The 20,261-nt window shown below is 38.1% G+C and overlaps 1 protein-coding gene across 1 annotated transcript; it reads right to left on the bottom strand.

Annotated features, from left to right (window-relative positions):
* Positions 1–5,035: 5,035 nt before the first annotated feature.
* On the bottom strand, positions 5,036–6,472 carry LOC111900371 (aquaporin PIP1-3). Its single transcript, XM_023896256.3, has 4 exons — positions 6,086–6,472; positions 5,702–6,000; positions 5,460–5,600; positions 5,036–5,332 (listed from the first exon to the last, which is right to left on the bottom strand). Exons 1-4 carry the CDS (start codon positions 6,411–6,413, stop codon positions 5,237–5,239), a joined length of 864 nt encoding a protein of 287 aa, XP_023752024.1. The 5' UTR covers positions 6,414–6,472; the 3' UTR covers positions 5,036–5,236.
* Positions 6,473–20,261: the final 13,789 nt, after the last annotated feature.

Here is a 20,261-nt window from a genome sequence, read left to right on the forward strand (position 1 = left end):
TTTCCTAATTTAGCATACCATGAACTATATGCTTTATCTTGAACATTTAATGTTAGAAAACATGTTTCCACTACTCATTTTCATCTTTATCGTCAAGATTTATACTCATATTCTTTTTGCTATGTGTTTTATATCATCCTAACTACCTTTTGAAATCAAGAATCAATCAATTTGATGTGTTTAATCCCGACTTACATAGACTCAAATATACGATCTTGGCTTGTTGGGTATCAAAATTATCAAAACCTAAAAACATGCCATTTTCAAAATGGCAAACAAATGTCATTTTTTCATTATCTCATTTATTGTCTAAACTACACATTCAACTATTATAACACATTTATCCTCAAACATAGGATGTCGGGTATCAAAATTATCAATAAAAAACTAACATGTCATAATAACATAACTTTTCATTTTAACTTCAATGTCTTTTTGCAATACTACACACACATTATTCTTCACTTTAGCTCGTACATTTCCATTTTTCATTAACTTCACATTATATGAAACACAAATTCACTTGTTGTCTTATACAAGATTAACAAAATACATATGCTAAATGTTATCCAAACTTCTAGGATGTTGCTCCTAAAAAGCCTTTTGACTAATATACTCGTTTATTTTTCCTCGTGGCACCTATGTGGGAAGCCTTAAAAACTCATTCTGCTTTTATATCTAATTATTCCAACTTCCTATTTTAAAGATTAATTATTCATTGTAATATGTATCACTGAGGAAATATGTATCCCAATTTTTAAAAAATGGGCACATTTAGTGATGTTAAATTGAAGTTCGATGGCAACTTGCTAGTTCGATGGCAACTAGCTGGAGATGCCACATGGCGGTGTGTCACTAAATATAATGTTGATCCTCTGGTTTGATTAATTACTATTATTGTCTAGTTTGATTGATTATAATTTATTGTTTGATTGATTACTTTATTACTATAATTTATTGTTTGATTGATCAATCAATTTCTTTATTTGGCTGTTAGTACAAGCTCACATGTGTATGTTGGTGGAAAAGTGAATTTCCTATAGTGAAAAGTGAAACCAAGAATCTTGTAAAACCCCAACAAGAATTCATCTAAAAACATCATCTTCTTCCTTCCATTATCTTATAAGGATTAACAAACTACACAGAAGAAATAAATTAAACCCTTTGAGAGAATTAATTTACACACCTTTATTAAATCCATAACTATGATAACTTATCTATATGTATACTAATTTATTAACATTTCAATTTCAAGTATCTAGCAAATTACCAAAACTCAAATTTAGATCATACTTTCCTAATTTAGCATACCATGAACTATATTGTAATGCCCGTGTTTCCAGGCAATGCATTTTCGTTGATGTAATAGTTTAGGTTAACCCTTGTAACTTTTTTTAAGTATTAATGATGAAATATTTGAGTATTATGTGAATTATGTGTATTTGTGTGCTTATTACTTAATTATAAAGATATAATTAATAAAGGATAAAAATAAGCGTCAAAATTAAAGTGTGAGATAAGCCCGATATTTTTACATAAAGTTGTAGTGGTCGAAACAAGGATTTCGGAGATATAAAGAACGCCGAAATCCGAGTTATAACGAAGAAGTTATGACTTGTCGAAGTTTCGCGACGGAACCGGCATGACGCTGAATGACGTAAAATATGAATTTAAGATAGAGCGGTATCTATCCTTAGTGATCTAAACGAAAGTCGTAGGGTTCGTTAAACCGAGAGCGTGCATAAAAAGAACGCCCAAATCTGACTTCGTATAAGGAAGTTATGATTTTCCAAAGTTTCAACTTAGCAGTATGCAGCTCGAATCCTCGATTTGAGATCAAGTGATTTTTAGCCGACATAATCTAAATGAGAATCGAAGATCTCATCGATAGTAGTGAAACGATAAAAAGACAGACGAAAACGGAGTTCAGATGAAGGAGTTATGAATTTCGAATGGAGTTTAGTCTAAACGAGAGTTGTAGAGCATAATCTCACCTACGCGTAGATATAAAGAATGTCGAAAACGGAGCTCGTATGCGAAAGATATAAATTTCTGAAGTTCGGGGCACGAAAACCGAGCCTGTGTCAGGACTCACGACGTGAGTAGGCCGATTTGACCTTTCAAACCTGCAGACACAAGTGGACGAATGACGAACGCGGTGACCTATCGGGCTCACGACGTGAGCTTTAGAAACTCACAACGTGAGGAATGAAAATCAGCCTCCTATAAATAGAAAGCGAGGCCAACCGTTTAGGGTTGCTATTTTCTCTTCTTTCTCTCCCGTTTTACCTCGATTTACGTACAAGGAATACCCCGAAGCCCCGGTGATCATCCCGAGACCCGAAGCAAGTCCCGAAGCTCGAAGATCCTGAGAAGAAAAGAGTTTCCGAGCCGAAGCTCTGCCCACGAGAAGCCCGGTGTGTGAATTGATCCCGGTTTCACCGAAGAATACTATTCTTAGAGCCGTAGTGTTGTCCGATCATCTTCTGATCAAGTGAGTGTGTAGTTACTTTCTTCTAACACATAACTATGAAGTATTTTATACGAAATACGTGTTATGTGTATATTTTGTTGTTATATGTGTGAATGTATGTTCACTTTCTTCTATCTCATAGATATGATTTATTCTTTATGAAATACATGTTATGTGTGTGTGTGCCTCATCTGTTATGTGGAATATGTATAGAATGAGAATGCTATACAGGTTTTAAACTATGTATGAAACTATATATTTTTATCTACTAATATGTTGGGTAGAACATGGGTAGATAGTCGATGCGTGATAAACAGATGAGAGGCCTCGATGATGTTGTTGATCTAGTTATTCAGCGGAGTATGGATAACGACCACATACTCTTTCTAGACAGTCCTGTGGAACGCTAGCATGTTCATAACCTGTAGGTGTTGTGAACGATGTGTTCACCGGTGTACTCTATCCCCCTCATGGTTGCCTTTAGGATATCTATTGTTGAGGAAACCCCTTAGCAATAATGTCCGTCTCGATGAAAATCCTAGATTAGGTCCCTTGAGATAGATGTTGTTTTAGGGACATAAAGTGAGGATAACGGGAATGGGTAATCGGGTTATTGTTGGTTGGTGAAATTAAATATAATTATTTATTGTGGGTTGAAAACCCTATATGCTCACCAGGCTCCCAAGCCTGACCCACTCAGTTTATTTGTATTACAGGAAGTGGCGCAAGGGCATAAGATGGATGAATCATCGAGTTGTTTTGTTTACAAGTCTGTATATGTATATATTCGTTGAATGACTCGTAATGTTATCGTTTATGTTTTATGGTCTGTATCGGAACATGACATCCCGAGTTTTGATTATATAATGAAAATGCATCTCTTGATGAAATGCTTTGATAAATATTATTTTATCATATTTTGTTTTGGAAACAAATTCCGCAACTCTTTTAAATCAAAAGGATTTACTCTGAAATTATTTTAAAAAACATAAATGAAATCGGTTTTTTCTGGCCGTGATTTTGGGGATGTCACATATATGCTTTATCTTGAACATTTAATGTTAGAAAACATGTTTTCACTACTCATTTCATCTTTATCATCAAGATTTCTACTTTTATATATATATATATATATATATATATATATATATATATATATATATATATATATATATATATATATATATATATATATATATATATAACCCATGGTTCACATGTTACCTTTCAATTCTTCCATTAGAGTGAACTCAGGTTATAGAAATGTGACCTACACTTAATCCAAGTAGATGGTGAAAAATTTTGCCTTTTTCCTTTCAAATTACTTGAATAACCTTCAATTTGAGCTCAAGAACTGTAAGCAACATTCTCCCTTGTTCTCTGGAGCTTAGATAGAGTTTTAAGAATGTTTGAGAAGGTTATAGGACACCATGGACCGAATTAATCTTTCTAACAATTAATTTTTCATTGGTCAAGTTACACGGGCCGTAATTTCTATTCCTAGAAAAACATAGGCCGTGTTTTGCTCTAGACTTTCCTATTTAGGCAACGTACTTTCCTAAGCTCATGCATAATTTTTTTTTCAACTTCAAACATTCATAACTTTCTCACACAAACTCATCTTAGGTTGATTCTTTTTGCTATGTGGTCTATATCATCCTAGCTACATTTTAAAATCAAGAATCAATCAATTTGATGCATTTAATCCCGAGTTACATAGACTCAAATATAGGATATTGGCTTATTGGGTATCGAAATTATCAAAAAACTACACATTCAACTATTATAACACATTTATCCTCAAACATAGGATTGTGGGTATCAAAATTATCAAATTATCAATAAAAAAAAAACTAACATGTCATAATGACATAACTTTTCATTTTAACTCCAAATGTCTTTTTGCATTATCTCAACTACACATTCAACTATTATAACACATTATTCTTCAGTTATGCTCGTGCATTTCCATTTTTCATTAAGTTCACATTATATGAAACACAAATTGACTTGTTGTCTTATACAAAATTAACAAAATAAATATACTAAATGTTGTCTAAACTTCTAGGATGTTGCTCCTAAAAAGCCTTTTGACTTATATAATTATTCAACTTACTTTTATATCCATTTATTCCAATTACCTCCTCATTTTAAAGATTAATTATTCATTCTAATTCCATTTTGGGTATATAATACACCAAAAGGAATGTATAGGAAATATATATAACCTATTTTTTCATAATGAACCAGGTTCTGAAGGTTCTGAATTTGTTTTTCCAAAATTGAGAAAATCCTAATTTTTAAAAAATGGGCACATTTAATGATGTTAGATTGAAGTTCGATGGCAACATGCTGGAGATGCCACATGGTGGTGTGAGGGCTTTATAATGTCGATCCTTTTTCTGTATTATCACAACGACAGTAAATCTCTAGTATCCTCTGGTTTGATTACATTAAATATAAAGTCGAATCCTTTCTCTGTTATCATCAATTTCTTTATTTGGCTGTTAGTACAAGTTCACATGCGTTTGTTAGTGAAATAGTGAAAAGTGGAACCGAGAATCTCGTAAAACCCCAACAGGAATTCATCTAAAAACATCATCTTGATCTTCCTTACATTGTCTTACACAGAAGAAAGAAATTAAACCCATTGATTTGAGAGAATAATTTACACACATTTATTAAACCCACAATTGAATCAAGAACAACACAAACCATAATAACCAAATCCAAAGAAATATTAAAAAAAAAAAAAAAAAGAATTTAAGATCTACTCTTGAAGGGAATTGCTCTGATAACTATCTGATGATACACAGCAGCAAGTGCAGCTCCAATAAAGGGTCCAACCCAAAAGATCCACTGCAAAGACATATCAACAAACAACCATAAATTAGCTAGTCTTGTAAAAATGCAATCTTGATGAATATTATCGAGTAAAAATCAAATCTTGATGAACAATTTGAACTTTAAAGGTAATTATACATACATGGTCATCCCAAGCATGGCTCTTGTTGTATATTATGGCAGCTCCAAGACTTCTTGCAGGGTTAATACCAGTTCCGGTGATGGGGATGGTGGCCAAATGAACCAAGAACACCGCAAACCCAATTGGAAGAGGAGCCAAAATCTACAATAAACACATTCAAAATTAATTCAAGATAAAAATCTCACCTTTTCTAAAGTGAATATCTGTATATAATTCAATAGTCAATGGAGTGAGTTGCATACAGGGACATGGGAGTCTCTGGCGCTTCTTTTAGCATCAGTTGCAGAGAACACGGTGTAAACAAGCACGAAAGTGCCAACAATCTCAGCACCAAGACCATCACCCTTGGTGTAACCATGGGCGACGACATTAGCACCACCGCCTAACGTCGTGTACTGCGCATCACCCTGAAACCCTTTCACAACTCCAGCACCACAGATCGCTCCAAGACACTGCATCACCATGTAGAACACTGCCCTGGTCAACGACAGTTTTCTTGCTAATAGCAAACCGAATGTCACAGCTGGATTAATATGCCCTCCTGTTTGAAGATGAAACGTAGTTTTTAGACGATTTGAAGAAGAAAGAAGATAAAATTAGGGTTCCGGTGGAAAGTGGAAACATACCTGAGATACCGGCGGTGCAGTAGACAAGAGCGAAGATCATACCACCGAAAGCCCACGCGATTCCTTGGATACCCACCGTGCCACATTTCGTCGGAGATTTGACCACACCCATTACAGTCAACACCGAGATGTAGAGGAACAAGAAGGTGGCGATGAACTCTGCGATACCGGCTCTGTAAAACGACCATGACGACAACTCGCCTGGCTCGAAAAACGGCGCCGGTGGTGGCTCCTTGTAGTCTTTATCGGTTTGAGCCGATGTTCCGATGGGTTGCCTCTCGGAAAACTTGTTGGCTCCGAGTCTCACATCTTCTTCCTTGCCCTCCATTGTTGTTGCTGGGAGCTTTTTCTTTTTAATTCTCTCTCTAGTGAGTGGTGATTTTGTGAGGAGTAGTGATAGGGGTTGTGTGGTTTTATAGTTGAAAAGTCAAGAGGATTAATGGGTATTTTTGTTAATTTAATAGTTTTGTTGATTTTGTGATTAATGATTGGTTAATTTGATAATGATAATGTAAGCTTCATGATGTGTAGTGGTTTAATTTAGTCTGTTTATTCCGGAAACAGCAGAGGTATGAAATATGTTGACAGATTCTGAGTTGTTTGTTTGTGTGTTGTGTTGTTATCTATTACAGAGTGTCATCAAATTATTGGTTGTCGTTTTAGTTTAATTGTTAATTATGCCACCCTTTTCATTTTAGCATATTTTAAGTATTACTATTTTATGCACCAAAAAGACAATATTTTGAAATTTTAGCTCACAAAAGGAGGCTTAAACAGTATTAGAACTCAATAAATTATGATCTGGTGTGGGTCATTCTATCACCTTGTTCATAATTATTATGCCAATTTTTTATAATGAGGCATATTTAATGTTATCTTTCTTTGGAAATCAATTCATATAATAAGCATTTGATTTGGTAAAACAACATATTTTTATTTATTTATTTTTTGAGAAAATAAATAAATTTTCATCTAATTTTTTAAAAAAAATATATGTATTATTGTTAATACATTAAAACCATATACTTTTTCTGAAAGTCTAAATTAAGACTTTATGATTTTAGAAAAACTGAACATATTTTTATTGAACCGTTAAATAAACAGGAAAAACTTAACATATTTCATTGAACCATTAAATAAACATTAAATAAACAGTTAGTGTTATTTTTTAAGTGCCTTAAAAGTCTTATCTTATATTTTATGGAAATATAAAGTCTTAAATTAGACAGTTTTTAAATATATATATATATATATATATATATATATATATATATATATATATATATATATATATATATATAAAGATTTTAATGCATATTGAACGAAGATATATTGGATTTTTTTTAAGGTTTGTCCAAAATAAAATGGTAAAATACACGATTCATCCAAACACAATTGGGGTTGCGTTTCATGTGAAAAGTGAAAACTAATAATATTTGAAAACTAATATAGCAAAAACACTCTGTTTGCTTTTAAAATTCATTAAGAAATAAAATTAAAATGATGTTTGATGAGAGCATTTAACCTAACCAGAAAAAATATAAAGCAAAGGCAACGAGTGGCTGAGGCCAATTAGCCGGTGGCCTTTCTGACCGTTGTGGAAAGCGACCGCCCACAAAATTCTGTCTAACAAGTAACAACGGCTCTTTATACAATTTAAAATTACATTATTGCCCTTGCCAGTTTCTTCTACATTCTTCCATCGAAATTCCTTTTTATTTTCTCATTTTTAGTAATACCATGGTGTCTAGGTATGCACAATGTGGCAATTCTTAGATGTACAAAACCCGCTTGGAAGTTTTATGGAAACTTTTAAATAGTTTTAGATTTTAAAATAATAATTATAATCATTTAATATTGTAATGGAAATTATAACATCCATGCTAAATCTTATAACAATATTTAAGCATTAAAACAAGAGTAAATTACATTTTTATTTCTTGACGTTCGATTTTCATAACACTTTTGGTCTAACTATCTTGATTGTTGCAAGTTTTGTCCCTATTTCACACTAAATTAGCATGATTGGTCACTTACACTAATTCCCGCTAGTTTCTTATAAATTATGGTAGTTTTGTCTTCTCATGTTGTGTCTCTTTATTTCTCTCTTCGTCTCTTTGTTTCTAGTTCAGTGGATGATGAAGGAGTACAGACTGATCAAGAGGCAGACAATTTCTTTTCCATTATGGTCTATGAAGGAGTCCAAGTTTATCAAGAAGCTGAAAATTGCCAAGACATTACAAAGGAGGACACGTTGAATAAGACTACAAGAGTTGAGAATTCCAAGGCCATTATCGTGTATGACAAGCTTAGTGGATAAAAATAGTATGTTGATGAAGGTAAGTCAGGAAGTGAGGGGCAATCTGGTGCTTAAGGTCAGATTGGTGGTGATGGTAAAAGTGAAGGTGCTAAGAAAGTTAAGATTAAGGACAACCATTCATGTATGATAGCTGATAAAAACACAAAACGATTCACAACATCAACAACTCTTTTATTAATGGAAATAAGATCCAATTGGTCAGTTTGGTGCTTAAGGTCAGTTTGATGATGAACAAGAACTCAACTGGACAATCTAAGAACCCTAATAAACCCTAATATCTATACGGGAAAACGAAGAACAAATGAGAGCAAAATGAAAGTAAAATGTGAACAATTGAGACTGAATGACCAACAACACATGTAACACACTCATTATATACTTTGGGTACAAGACTCAAATTGGATATGGATTTTATTATCCATATCAAACCCAAAGACCAGACCCAATAAAAGATCTGTGTGTTTTTAAACAAGAACAAAAGAAATCAATTGTCAGCCCTCAACCTATGACAAATGACCAAACAACCCTCCTGCATAATAAATAGATACAAACAAAAGACAAATATAGAACAAATTATTTTATGATAATCTTGACAAATTATATGAATGCTTTTTTAAAACTTTATATTTGAAAAAGATTAAACAACCCCAACTCAGAACATAAAAAATTATGTTGAGTAGAAGTAGGAGCTTTAGTAGAAATGTCTGCCCTTTGTTTTTCTGAAACAATTTTAATAATCTTTTTTACCCTTTTTGAAACTTTATCACGAACAATATGCACATCCACTTCAAAGTGTTTAGGTTTTTTTCGTGAAATATAGGATTTAGAGCAAGTTTAATAGCAGACTTATTGTCACAAAAGACATTAACGGGAATTAAGTTTTTAACACCCAAATCAAAGCATAACTTCAAGATCAACATAATCTCACACGAAACTGAAGCCAAAGCACTATACTTCGACTCAGTCGAAGACCTTGAAACAATATTTTGTTTCTTACTCTTCCATGAAACCAAACTATGTCCAATATATACACAAAAACCAGTCACACTCCTTCTACCGAATAAGCACTTAACCCTGTCAGCATCCACATAAGCACTTAACTGAAAAATAATATCTTTCACAATTTTAATACCTTTTCCAGGATTTAATTTCAAATATCTGAAAATTCTAAAATCAACAGACAAATGAAAACGTCTAGGTGAATGCATAAACTGGCTAAGAGTCTGAACATCAAAAGATATATTAGGTCTAGTTATAGTTAAGTAAATAAGTTTTCCTATTAACTTCTGATACTCAGTTATATTTTCTGTGACAACCCGATATTTCGAGTCAATGTAATGTAAAACCAATCAAATTTAGGTCAAAATATAACCTTCCTAAAATCTTATTTGGGATAAATAAAGTAGTAGGAATCATATCAAGGTTTGCGTACATAAAAAGAACGTCCAAATCTGACTTCGGATGAGGAAGTTATGAATTTTTGAAGAAATTCCTTAATCACGTCATTTTAATAAATAAATAATAAAAATAATTTCGGAATTTGCCAACGGAATCTAAACGAAAGTTGTAGATCATGGTCTCACCTTCGCGTGGATATAAAGAACGTCAAAAACGGAGTTCGTATGAGGGAGATATGAATTTTTGAAGTTTATTTCAAATAAATATAAATTTAATTATAAACTCCCGGTATTATCCGAAGGGGAGTCATCGGATAGGACCGAAGTACGCCCTGCGTACCTTCATACGCCCCGCGTACTGAGATCAAGGGCCTCGGATCGCCCACGTCGCCCTATCCGAGGTTTCCGACCCGTCCGACCCGCCTCCCCAGCAACCCGTCCCATCCGAAGCCGAGGCAGTCGAGGCTTCGGTCATGCATGACGTACGCGTACGCGCTGCGTACGAGCGTACGCCCCGCGTACCGAGGCGGTTCAGCCTTCCTATAAATAGAATGCGAGGCTTTCCGAAAATTTTGCTCACTTCTCTTTTTTCTCTCACGATCTTGCCTCGATTTCCGTGCCCGTTAAAACCCGAAGCTCTGGTCTTTTTGCTCAAGTCCCGAAGGTCGATTTTACTCCCGAGATTCCCGAGAATCCCGAGAAAAATCCGTTTTCCGAGACGAAACTCTGCCCGGTTTTCCATCTCGTTTTCTTCAATCAATCAAGTGAGTTCATACCCCTTAATTTACCTTCTAAATGTTCTATAAATTCTTTTATATGCTTTCAAGGGGGGGATACAAGTTAAATACTTATAGTTATTGCTTCAATCACATGTGATTGCATTAATCACATGTGATTAATAACTAGGGAAACCAGTGATTTTATCACTGTTCAAACTGTCTATCAAACTGTTTTACTTCAAAATGTTTTACAAACCCATTTACTTTTCAAATTATATTACAGCTGTGATTTAAACAAATGTTCCTTATACTTAAACTGTTTCAATCAAATCTACGCCTTCAAATTGTTTTATAGATTGACATCAAGTCGATCTTTCTTTAAAAATAATACTTATGTTTCAAATGTCTTATAAACACCGATTTGTGCTTTTATATTATAAATTACATGCCCATATATATATATAGATGTATAAATAATGTTTAAAGGGCTTAGGAAGGCCATCCACCCTATTTCCTTTTTCTCGATTTGGATGTGGTCTGGTGGGATTTCGGGTGACCATCCGAAGGTCGTTTCCATATTAATTATATATCAAATATACATATATAGACATAAAAGTACTTCCATATTCATACGTACTAGACGCACCGTTAGTAAGTTACCATCGGGGTAACACAGAATCATACTATTACAACTGCTAGATCAATGAGTCAGTTCATTCATGAGTCTATACTAGGAAGAGAATATATACAACTATACTATGAGAACATATACAACTATACTAGAACGAGAAACATTTCATCACATATGCAAGAATACGATAACAAATGTGATCCACTGTATCGGAGCATGCCTTAAATGTCATGGCCCGAGTTGTAGCCATAATTCTCTTGGAGGGAGAGCGTTGAGTTTGCGTATAGATCTATACTGGATTGACTATCCTACACCTTGCTGCTAGCTACAGCCGGACCTGCAGGTCTGCGGGTGCCAAACGTCATTCCGTTATTACGACCGTTCTTTATGTCGTTGTTATCAGTCGATAGTATGGTGCAATTATCACATTATACCTTAATATAAATCCGGTTAAGGTAATTAGTACAACAGTAGTCACTATAAAACTAAGCTACAGTACTACAATGATTTACCCATTACACATTTTTAGTGATAACCTCACTTAAATTTTAATGTACAAACTATATTTTGTTAAAAGATAGTTGCACTTGGGAAATTATACACTTTTACAACAAGCGAACATACAAAACAGTTAAAGCCTTGGTAGAAGGCTACTATTTTAGAAAATATAGGTTTTTTTGAGAGATTCAAACTTTTACAAACACTTACATACATGAACTTATATTTGAGACATGTTCAAATGTTTTTGATAACAAACACCGACATTAAAATACTTATGAACTCACCAGCTTAATGCTGATAAACTCTTTCAAAATAACTTGTATTCTCAGGTCATCAGTAGACAGGTACCGATGCCAGCTTTTGAGATGATGGAGCGCACTCAAGACTCATCACATTATTATTTTGATTTACGTTATATTTTTGGTGTCTAAAACTGTACAGAACACGCTTGTATTAAAAATATATATTTAATGCAATGGATGATGTTGTTTGCTTATTTACATTTACTGTGTTGTGATTACCTTACATGACGTCCTCCGCCCCAGAACGTTTCCGCCGTTCTTGGTTTTGGGTGTGACAGATTGGTATCAGAGCATTGTTTATAGTGAATTGAGTATATCAACCCATAAAAGATATACTAAACTATAAACCCTTTAGGGATTAAACTCTGACCAAGAGTCTATACTTTAAATATTAAAATATTTAATTAAGTATACTAGTCTGCATTCATACTAAAACCAGTGTCACAATGACAAGAACAAAAGTATTACGATTGTTAAATATCACAAGTAAGCTCGGGGATGTATGGTCAGTCCTGGGAATGGCATAGCCTGATCAACTATGCTGGTCCTAGGAGTGATTAGCACATGCCCTAGAATGGTTGTGATAGGTTAACAAGTCTAAAAACTTACCAACAATACCACAAGAAGATCAGTAAAACTTAAACTTAAAATACTATAGGTGTATTTTGTACTACTAGTTACACGTATACTATATTCGTATACCTCTCTTCTCGCGTAGATCTAATGGCTAGATTCCATCACGGCGACCCGTACTTTCCAAATGAAGGCAATGCCGGGTGGATCGATGAAGAGCCCGATGATGAGCATCCAATCCCTTTGGATGATCACCTCGCAGAAGGCTTTTCTGATGGATCCGACTCCGAGCCTGAAGTCAACAACCTACCGCTAGTAGGTCAAGCCCCGAACAACAACCCTCGACCAGCGTTTCCAGGTCCTACTCCCTTGTGGGCAAACAACTTGAATCGCTGGAGTGATGAACAGGGTCAACCCTTACCATACTTTGGGGACCGAAGCTTTCACAACGTCAGCGATGGTGGCTCTGCTGACCGAACTCTGCCTGTCATTATCCGCAGAATAGCTTGTGAAGTCGAGCAAGGTCGAGCAGCCATCGACCGGGTCATAGAGTTTGATGCCATCTCAGGTGTCAACACAGTCCGCATCCGCCGTCTTGAAGAAGACATGGAACTGACCCGGAGAACAAATAAAACCCCGCAGTAGCAGTTGGCTGCCTCACGAGCTGAAATATTGGAACTTCGAGCTCGTCAGAGGACTCGGGATCGACACATTCAGGAGGTGTTTCGTCAAGTGTCCGACCGCAGTACTCGCCCGGGATTTTCCCATCGCCGTTGGTTGATGTCTAGTACATCTCCGTCTTTTAATTAAAGAATAGCCTTTAACATCTGTGCTCCAAGTAGCACTTGTGTGTAAAATATTTCTAACTTTCCGTACTCAAATTTGAAATCTAAGAACTGTCAAACTTTTCTATATGGTATGATGTATGACCTACTGTTAGGTCGATTTTCCCTGAACTTATTACATCAGTAATACCAGTATTTTCTTTGATCTATCTATCTGGGGAAAAATCTATACACTTGTGCTTTCCTACTAATATTTCTTATTGTGGTTTCAAGCACTCTTTCAACTGTTGGACTATGTTTAGTTAGTCCATGTGTCACTCTCATGTTGCTTACAAATTGATTCTTACCGTTTTCTTATCTTTATAAACTTATAGCTGAAAGATGCCTCCTCGCAAATCTCCCAGGAATAATCCTGCACCACCACCTCCTCCGCCTCCGGTCATCGATACTATAGCCCTGAATGCTGCCGTAGCTGCAGCAGTGGCAACTGCCATGGCTCAGTATCACTCTTCTGATGCCAGCAGAGGTGGAACCCCTGTGGAGTCAACCCCAGTTGAAACCCCTGTGCGCTCGAGAGAGTGCTCATACAAGGATTTCACAAATTGCAAACCGAAGCCTTTTTACGGCACCGGCGGAGTCATTGCCCTCTCGCAATGGCTCGAGAAGACTGAGTCAGTCTTCAAAATCTGTTCATGTCCTGCGGCGAATAAAGTCAAGTACGCCGCATGCACCTTTGAAGGAAAGGCCTTAACATGGTGGAACGGCCATGTTAAGGCACTAACTCTCGTCGTAGCCAACGACATAGGCTGGGAAACAATGAAAGACCTCATGACTGAGGAATACTGCCCGAGGGGCGAGATCCAGAAACTGGAGCAGGAACTCTGGAACCTGACGATGAAAGGCACCAATGTGGTCGCTTATACTGCCCGATTCAGCGAGCTGGTGGCCCTCTGCCCCAATATGGTTCCCACCGAGGGGAAGAAGATCGAGAGGTACATATGGGGGCTAGTGCCTCCGTACCAGGGGAATGTTCTAGCATCAAACCCTGCTACCTTCGACAGTGCCAAACGATTGGCACAGCGACTCATTGACCATGGAGTCAAAACCCCTGCAACCACAACCACCCTAGCCATCCCGGAACCCTCCAAACCCGCTGATACTAAGCGGAAATTCTGGGATGAAAAGAAGAAGCAGCAGGCTGCCAAAAAGCAACAAATGGTGGCAATTCATGCCGCAATAACCCCTACTGCTGCTACTACTGCTCCGGTGAGTCGGTATGCTGGAAGTTCGCCCAAGTGCAACAAATGCAACTACCACCACAACGGCCCCTGCCGTGAAATGCAGTGCTCTAACTGCAACAGGAAAGGACACACCGTCCGATTCTGTAAGTTCCCGGCACAACCTATCAACCAAGTCCCTGGCTCTGGCGCGAGCCCAACCTGCTATGTATGTGGCGAAGCAGGCCACTTTAAGAGGGACTACCCCAAAGCGAGGAATGCGGGAGGAGCAGGGAGGGTACTAGCTATAGGCCACGGGGAAGCAGTTGCTAACCCGACAATGGTGACTGGTACGTTCCTCCTCGATAACTCCTATGCATGCATTCTGTTCGATAGTGGAGCGGAGCGAAGCTTCGTAAACCATAAATTTGCTCGCATGCTTAATCAACCACCGCACTCACTCAAAGAACTATTCACAGTAGAAATGGCTAATGGAAAAACTGAAAATACGAGTAGCATATACTTAGGTTGTACCCTAACTCTAGATAACCATTCATTTCCAATCGACCTCATGCCAGTCTCAATAAAAAGTTTCGACGTTATCATTGGCATGGACTGGTTAAGCCTTCATCGTGCCGACATCATGTGCTTCGAGAAAGCAGTCCGTCTAAACCTTCCGTCTAACGAAACTCTTATAGTCTATGGCGACAAACCCGGTGCAAGTCTTCGCATCATATCAAGTATTCAAGCACAGAAATACCTGCGTAAGGAATACCATGCATTCCTTGCTCACGTCGTCGACACGAGCCTCGAAACGAAAGAATTAAAGAGCATCCCTGTAGTGAGCGACTTCCCCGACATTTTCCCAGAAGAACTACCCGGGTTACCCCCGCAACGACAAGTCGAGTTCAGAATCGACTTAGTCCCAGGAGCTACCCCAGTAGCCAAGTCGCCCTACCGCTTAGCACCAGCTGAGATGCAGGAACTCTCTGGTCAACTTAACGAACTGCTCAGCAAGGGCTTTATAAGACCGAGTTTCTCACCTTGAGGAGCACCGGTCTTGTTCGTTAAGAAGAAGGACGGATCCTTCCGTATGTGTATTGACTACAGAGAACTCAACAAACTGACGGTCAAAAATCGTTACCCTCTGCCTCGCATAGATGACCTGTTCGACCAACTGCAAGGGGCGAACTATTTTTCTAAGATTGATCTGAGATCCGGATATCACCAGTTACGAGTGCTAGAGGAGGATGTGCCGAAGACAGCCTTCCGAACTCGTTACGGACATTACGAGTTCGTGGTGATGCCATTCGGATTGACCAATGCGCCCGCAGTCTTCATGGATCTGATGAATAGAGTATGCCGACCCTACTTGGATCAGTTCGTCATCGTTTTCATTGACGACATCCTGATCTACTCCCGAAGTAAGAAAGAGCATGGCGATCATCTGCGACAAATTCTAGAGACTTTACGAAAAGAGAAGCTTTATGCGAAGTTCTCGAAATGTGAATTTTGGATCCGGAGAGTTGAATTCTTAGGACACGTAGTAAGCAAAGAGGGAATCCACGTGGACCCATCCAAAATTAAAGCCATTGAGAACTGGTCAGCACCGAAGACGCCTACAGAAATTCATCAATTTCTAGGTCTCGCTGGCTACTACCGCAGATTCATTCGGAACTTCTCTTGAATAGCGAAACCTCTTACAACCCTAACCCAGAAAGGCGTGACCTTTGACTGGGAAGAGAAACAAGAAAGAGCGTTCCAAACGCTCAAACGAGCCTTGTGCACCGCACCAATACTATCCCTTCCCGAAGGAATAGAAGACTTCGTAGTTTATTACGATGCATCGAATCAAGGGCTTGGATGTGTTCTGATGTAGCGAGGTAAGGTCATCGCCTACGCCTCGAGACAATTGAAGACACACGAGGTTAACTACACGACCCACGATCTTGAACTAGGAGCAGTGGTATTTGCTCTGAAGATCTGGAGACATTACTTGTATGGAACGAAGAGCGCTATCTTTACCGACCACAAGAGTTTACAACACATTTTCGATCAAAAGGAGCTCAACATGAGACAACGACGGTGGGTCGAGCTACTCAGTGATTACGAATGCGATATTCGTTATCATCCGGGTAAAGCCAACGTAGTAGCAGACGCACTAAGTCGGAAGGAATATTCTGGTCGCAAGGTCAAGTCGTTGTCAATAACCATCCATTCACACTTGTCTAAGCAAATTCAGGAGGCTCAACTTGAAGCCATGAAACCTGAAAATGTGACGAATGAATCCCTTAGAGGAATGGACAAGAATTTAGAAGCCAAGGGTGACGGAGCCTTATATTTCATGAACCGGATCTGGACACCGAAACACGGTGGTTTCCGAGACTTGGTCATGACCGAGGCGCACAACACTCGGTATTCCGTCCACCCAGGTTCAGATAAGATGTATTTGGATCTTAAGAAGCTATACTGGTGGCCTAATATGAAAGCAGAGATTGCTACCTTCGTAAGTAAATGCCTTACTTGCGCAAAGGTTAAGGTCGAGTACCAGAAGCCCTCTGGTTTACTGCAACAACCAGAAATCCCGGAATGGAAGTGGGAGCGGATCACTATGGATTTCATAACCAAGTTGCCCAAGACGACGGGTGGACTTGAAACCATATGGGTCATCATTGATAGATTGACCAAGTCTGCACACTTCCTGCCTATCAAAGAAACCGACAAGATGGAGAAACTTACGAGAACATACATTAGGGAAATTGTACGGCTACATGGTGTACCTATTTCCATTATCTCCGATAGAGATAGTAGGTTCACCTCGAGATTTTGGCAATCACTACAACATTCCCTAGGAACGAGGCTAGACATGAGCACAACCTACCATCCACAGACCGACGGACAGAGTGAGAGGACCATCTAAACTCTGGAGGATATGTTGCGAGCCTGCGTGATTGACTTTGGGAAGGCATGGGATACTCATTTACCCCTTGTCGAGTTTTCCTATAATAACAGTTATCACACGAGCATCAAGGCTGCTCCATTTGAAGCTCTCTACGGCCGAAAGTGCAGATCCCCTCTGTGCTGGGCTGAGGTGGGTGATACCCAATTAGCCAGGGGGCAAACTTCCGACAGTACTCTCACCGGTCCGGAGATCATTCGGGAAACGACAGAGAAAATCGTTCAGATCCGTGAACGATTGAAAGCCTCTAGAGACCGACAGAAGAGCTACGCTGATAAACGAAGGAAACCTTTGGAATTTCAGGTGGGAGACCGAGTCCTCCTCAAAGTCTCACCCTGGAAGGGCTTGATACGCTTTGGCAAGCGTGGAAAGCTTAATCCGAGGTACATAGGGCCTTTCGAGATTCTTGCAAGAGTCGGCCCCGTAGCTTACAAACTCGAACTACCAGACGCACTTCGTAACGTACATTCTACATTCCACGTATCTAACTTGAAAAAGTGTCTATCCGACGAGACTCTTGTAATCCCACTCGACGAGATCGAAGTCAACGAGAGCCTCAACTTCGTGGAAGAACCTGTAGAGATCATGGACCGTGAGGTCAAGCAGACAAAGCAAAGTCGTATCCCTATCGTGAAGGTTCGCTGGAATGCCAAGCGAGGGCCGGAATTCACTTGGGAACGTGAGGATCAGATGAAACTGAAATACCCTCACCTTTTTGCTTAGTTATTTGTAATTTTAACTTGCTTAAATTCTAATTTCGGGACGAAATTCCTTCTAACGGGGGGATGATGTGACAACCCGATATTTCGAGTCAATGTAATGTAAAACCAATCAAATTTAGGTCAAAATATAACCTTCCTAAAATCTTATTTGGGATAAATAAAGTAGTAGGAATCATATCAAGGTTTGCGTACATAAAAAGAACGTCCAAATCTGACTTCGGATGAGGAAGTTATGAATTTTTGAAGAAATTCCTTAATCACGTCATTTTAATAAATAAATAATAAAAATAATTTTGGAATTTGCCAACGGAATCTAAACGAAAGTTGTAGATCATGGTCTCACCTTCACGTGGATATAAAGAACGTCAAAAACGGAGTTCGTATGAGGGAGATATGAATTTTTGAAGTTTATTTAAAATAAATATAAATTTAATTATAAACTCCCGGTATTATCCGAAGGGGAGTCATCGGATAGGACCGAAGTACGCCCTGCGTACCTTCGTACGCCCTGCGTACTGAGATCAAGGGCCTCGGATCGTCCACGTCGCCCTATCCGAGGTTTCCGACCCGTCCGACCCGCCTCCCCAACAACCCGTCCCATCCGAAGCCGAGGCAGTCGAGGCTTCGGTCATGCATGACGTACGCGTACGCGCTGCGTACGAGCGTACGCCCTGCGTACCGAGGCGGTTCAGCCTTCCTATAAATAGAATGCGAGGCTTTCCGAAAATTTTGCTCACTTCTCTCTTTTCTCTCACGATCTTGCCTCGATTTCCGTGCCCGTTAAAACCCGAAGCTCTGGTCTTTTTGCTCAAGTCCCGAGGGTCGATTTTACTCCCGAGATTCCCGAGAATCCCGAGAAAAATCCGTTTTCCGAGACGAAACTCTGCCCGGTTTTCCATCTCGTTTTCTTCAATCAATCAAGTGAGTTCATACCCATTAATTTACCTTCTAAATGTTCTATAAATTCTTTTATATGCTTTCAAGGTGGGGATACAAGTTAAATACTTATAGTTATTGCTTCAATCACATGTGATTGCATTAATCACATGTGATTAATAACTAGGGAAACCAGTGATTTTATCACTGTTCAAACTGTCTATCAAACTGTTTTACTTCAAAATGTTTTACAAACCCATTTACTTTTCAAATTATATTACAACTGTGATTTAAACAAATGTTCCTTATACTTAAACTGTTTCAATCAAATCTACGCCTTCAAATTGTTTTATAGATTGACATCAAGTCGATCTTTCTTTAAAAATAATACTTATGTTTCAAATGTCTTATAAACACTGATTTGTGCTTTTATATTATAAATTGCATGCCCATATATGTATAGATGTATAAATAATGTTTAAAGGGCTTAGGAAGGCCATCCACCCTATTTCCTTTTTCTCGATTTGGATGTGGTCTGGTGGGATTTCGGGTGACCATCCGAAGGTCGTTTCCATATTAATTATATATCAAATATACATATATAGACATAAAAGTACTTCCATATTCATACGTACTAGACGCACCGTTAGTAAGTTACCATCGGGGTAACACAGAATCATACTATTACAACTGCTAGATCAATGAGTCAGTTCATTCATGAATCTATACTAGGAAGAGAATATATACAACTATACTATGAGAACATATACAACTATACTAGAACGAGAAACATTTCATCACATATGCAAGAATACGATAACAAATGTGATCCACTGTATCGGAGCATGCCTTAAATGTCATGGCCCGAGTTGTAGCCATAATTCTCTTGGAGGGAGAGCGTTGAGTTTGCGTATAGATCTATACTGGATTGACTATCCTACACCTTGCTGCTAGCTACAGCCGGACCTGCAGGTCTGCGGGTGCCAAACGTCATTCCGTTATTACGACCGTTCTTTATGTCGTTGTTATCAGTCGATAGTATGGTGCAATTATCACATTATACCTTAATATAAATCCGGTTAAGGTAATTAGTACAACAGTAGTCACTATAAAACTAAGCTACAGTACTACAATGATTTACCCATTACACATTTTTAGTGATAACCTCACTTAA

The sequence above is a fragment of the Lactuca sativa genome, chromosome 6, assembly GCF_002870075.4.
Source record: "Lactuca sativa cultivar Salinas chromosome 6, Lsat_Salinas_v11, whole genome shotgun sequence".
Taxonomy (NCBI): Eukaryota; Viridiplantae; Streptophyta; class Magnoliopsida; order Asterales; family Asteraceae; genus Lactuca; species Lactuca sativa.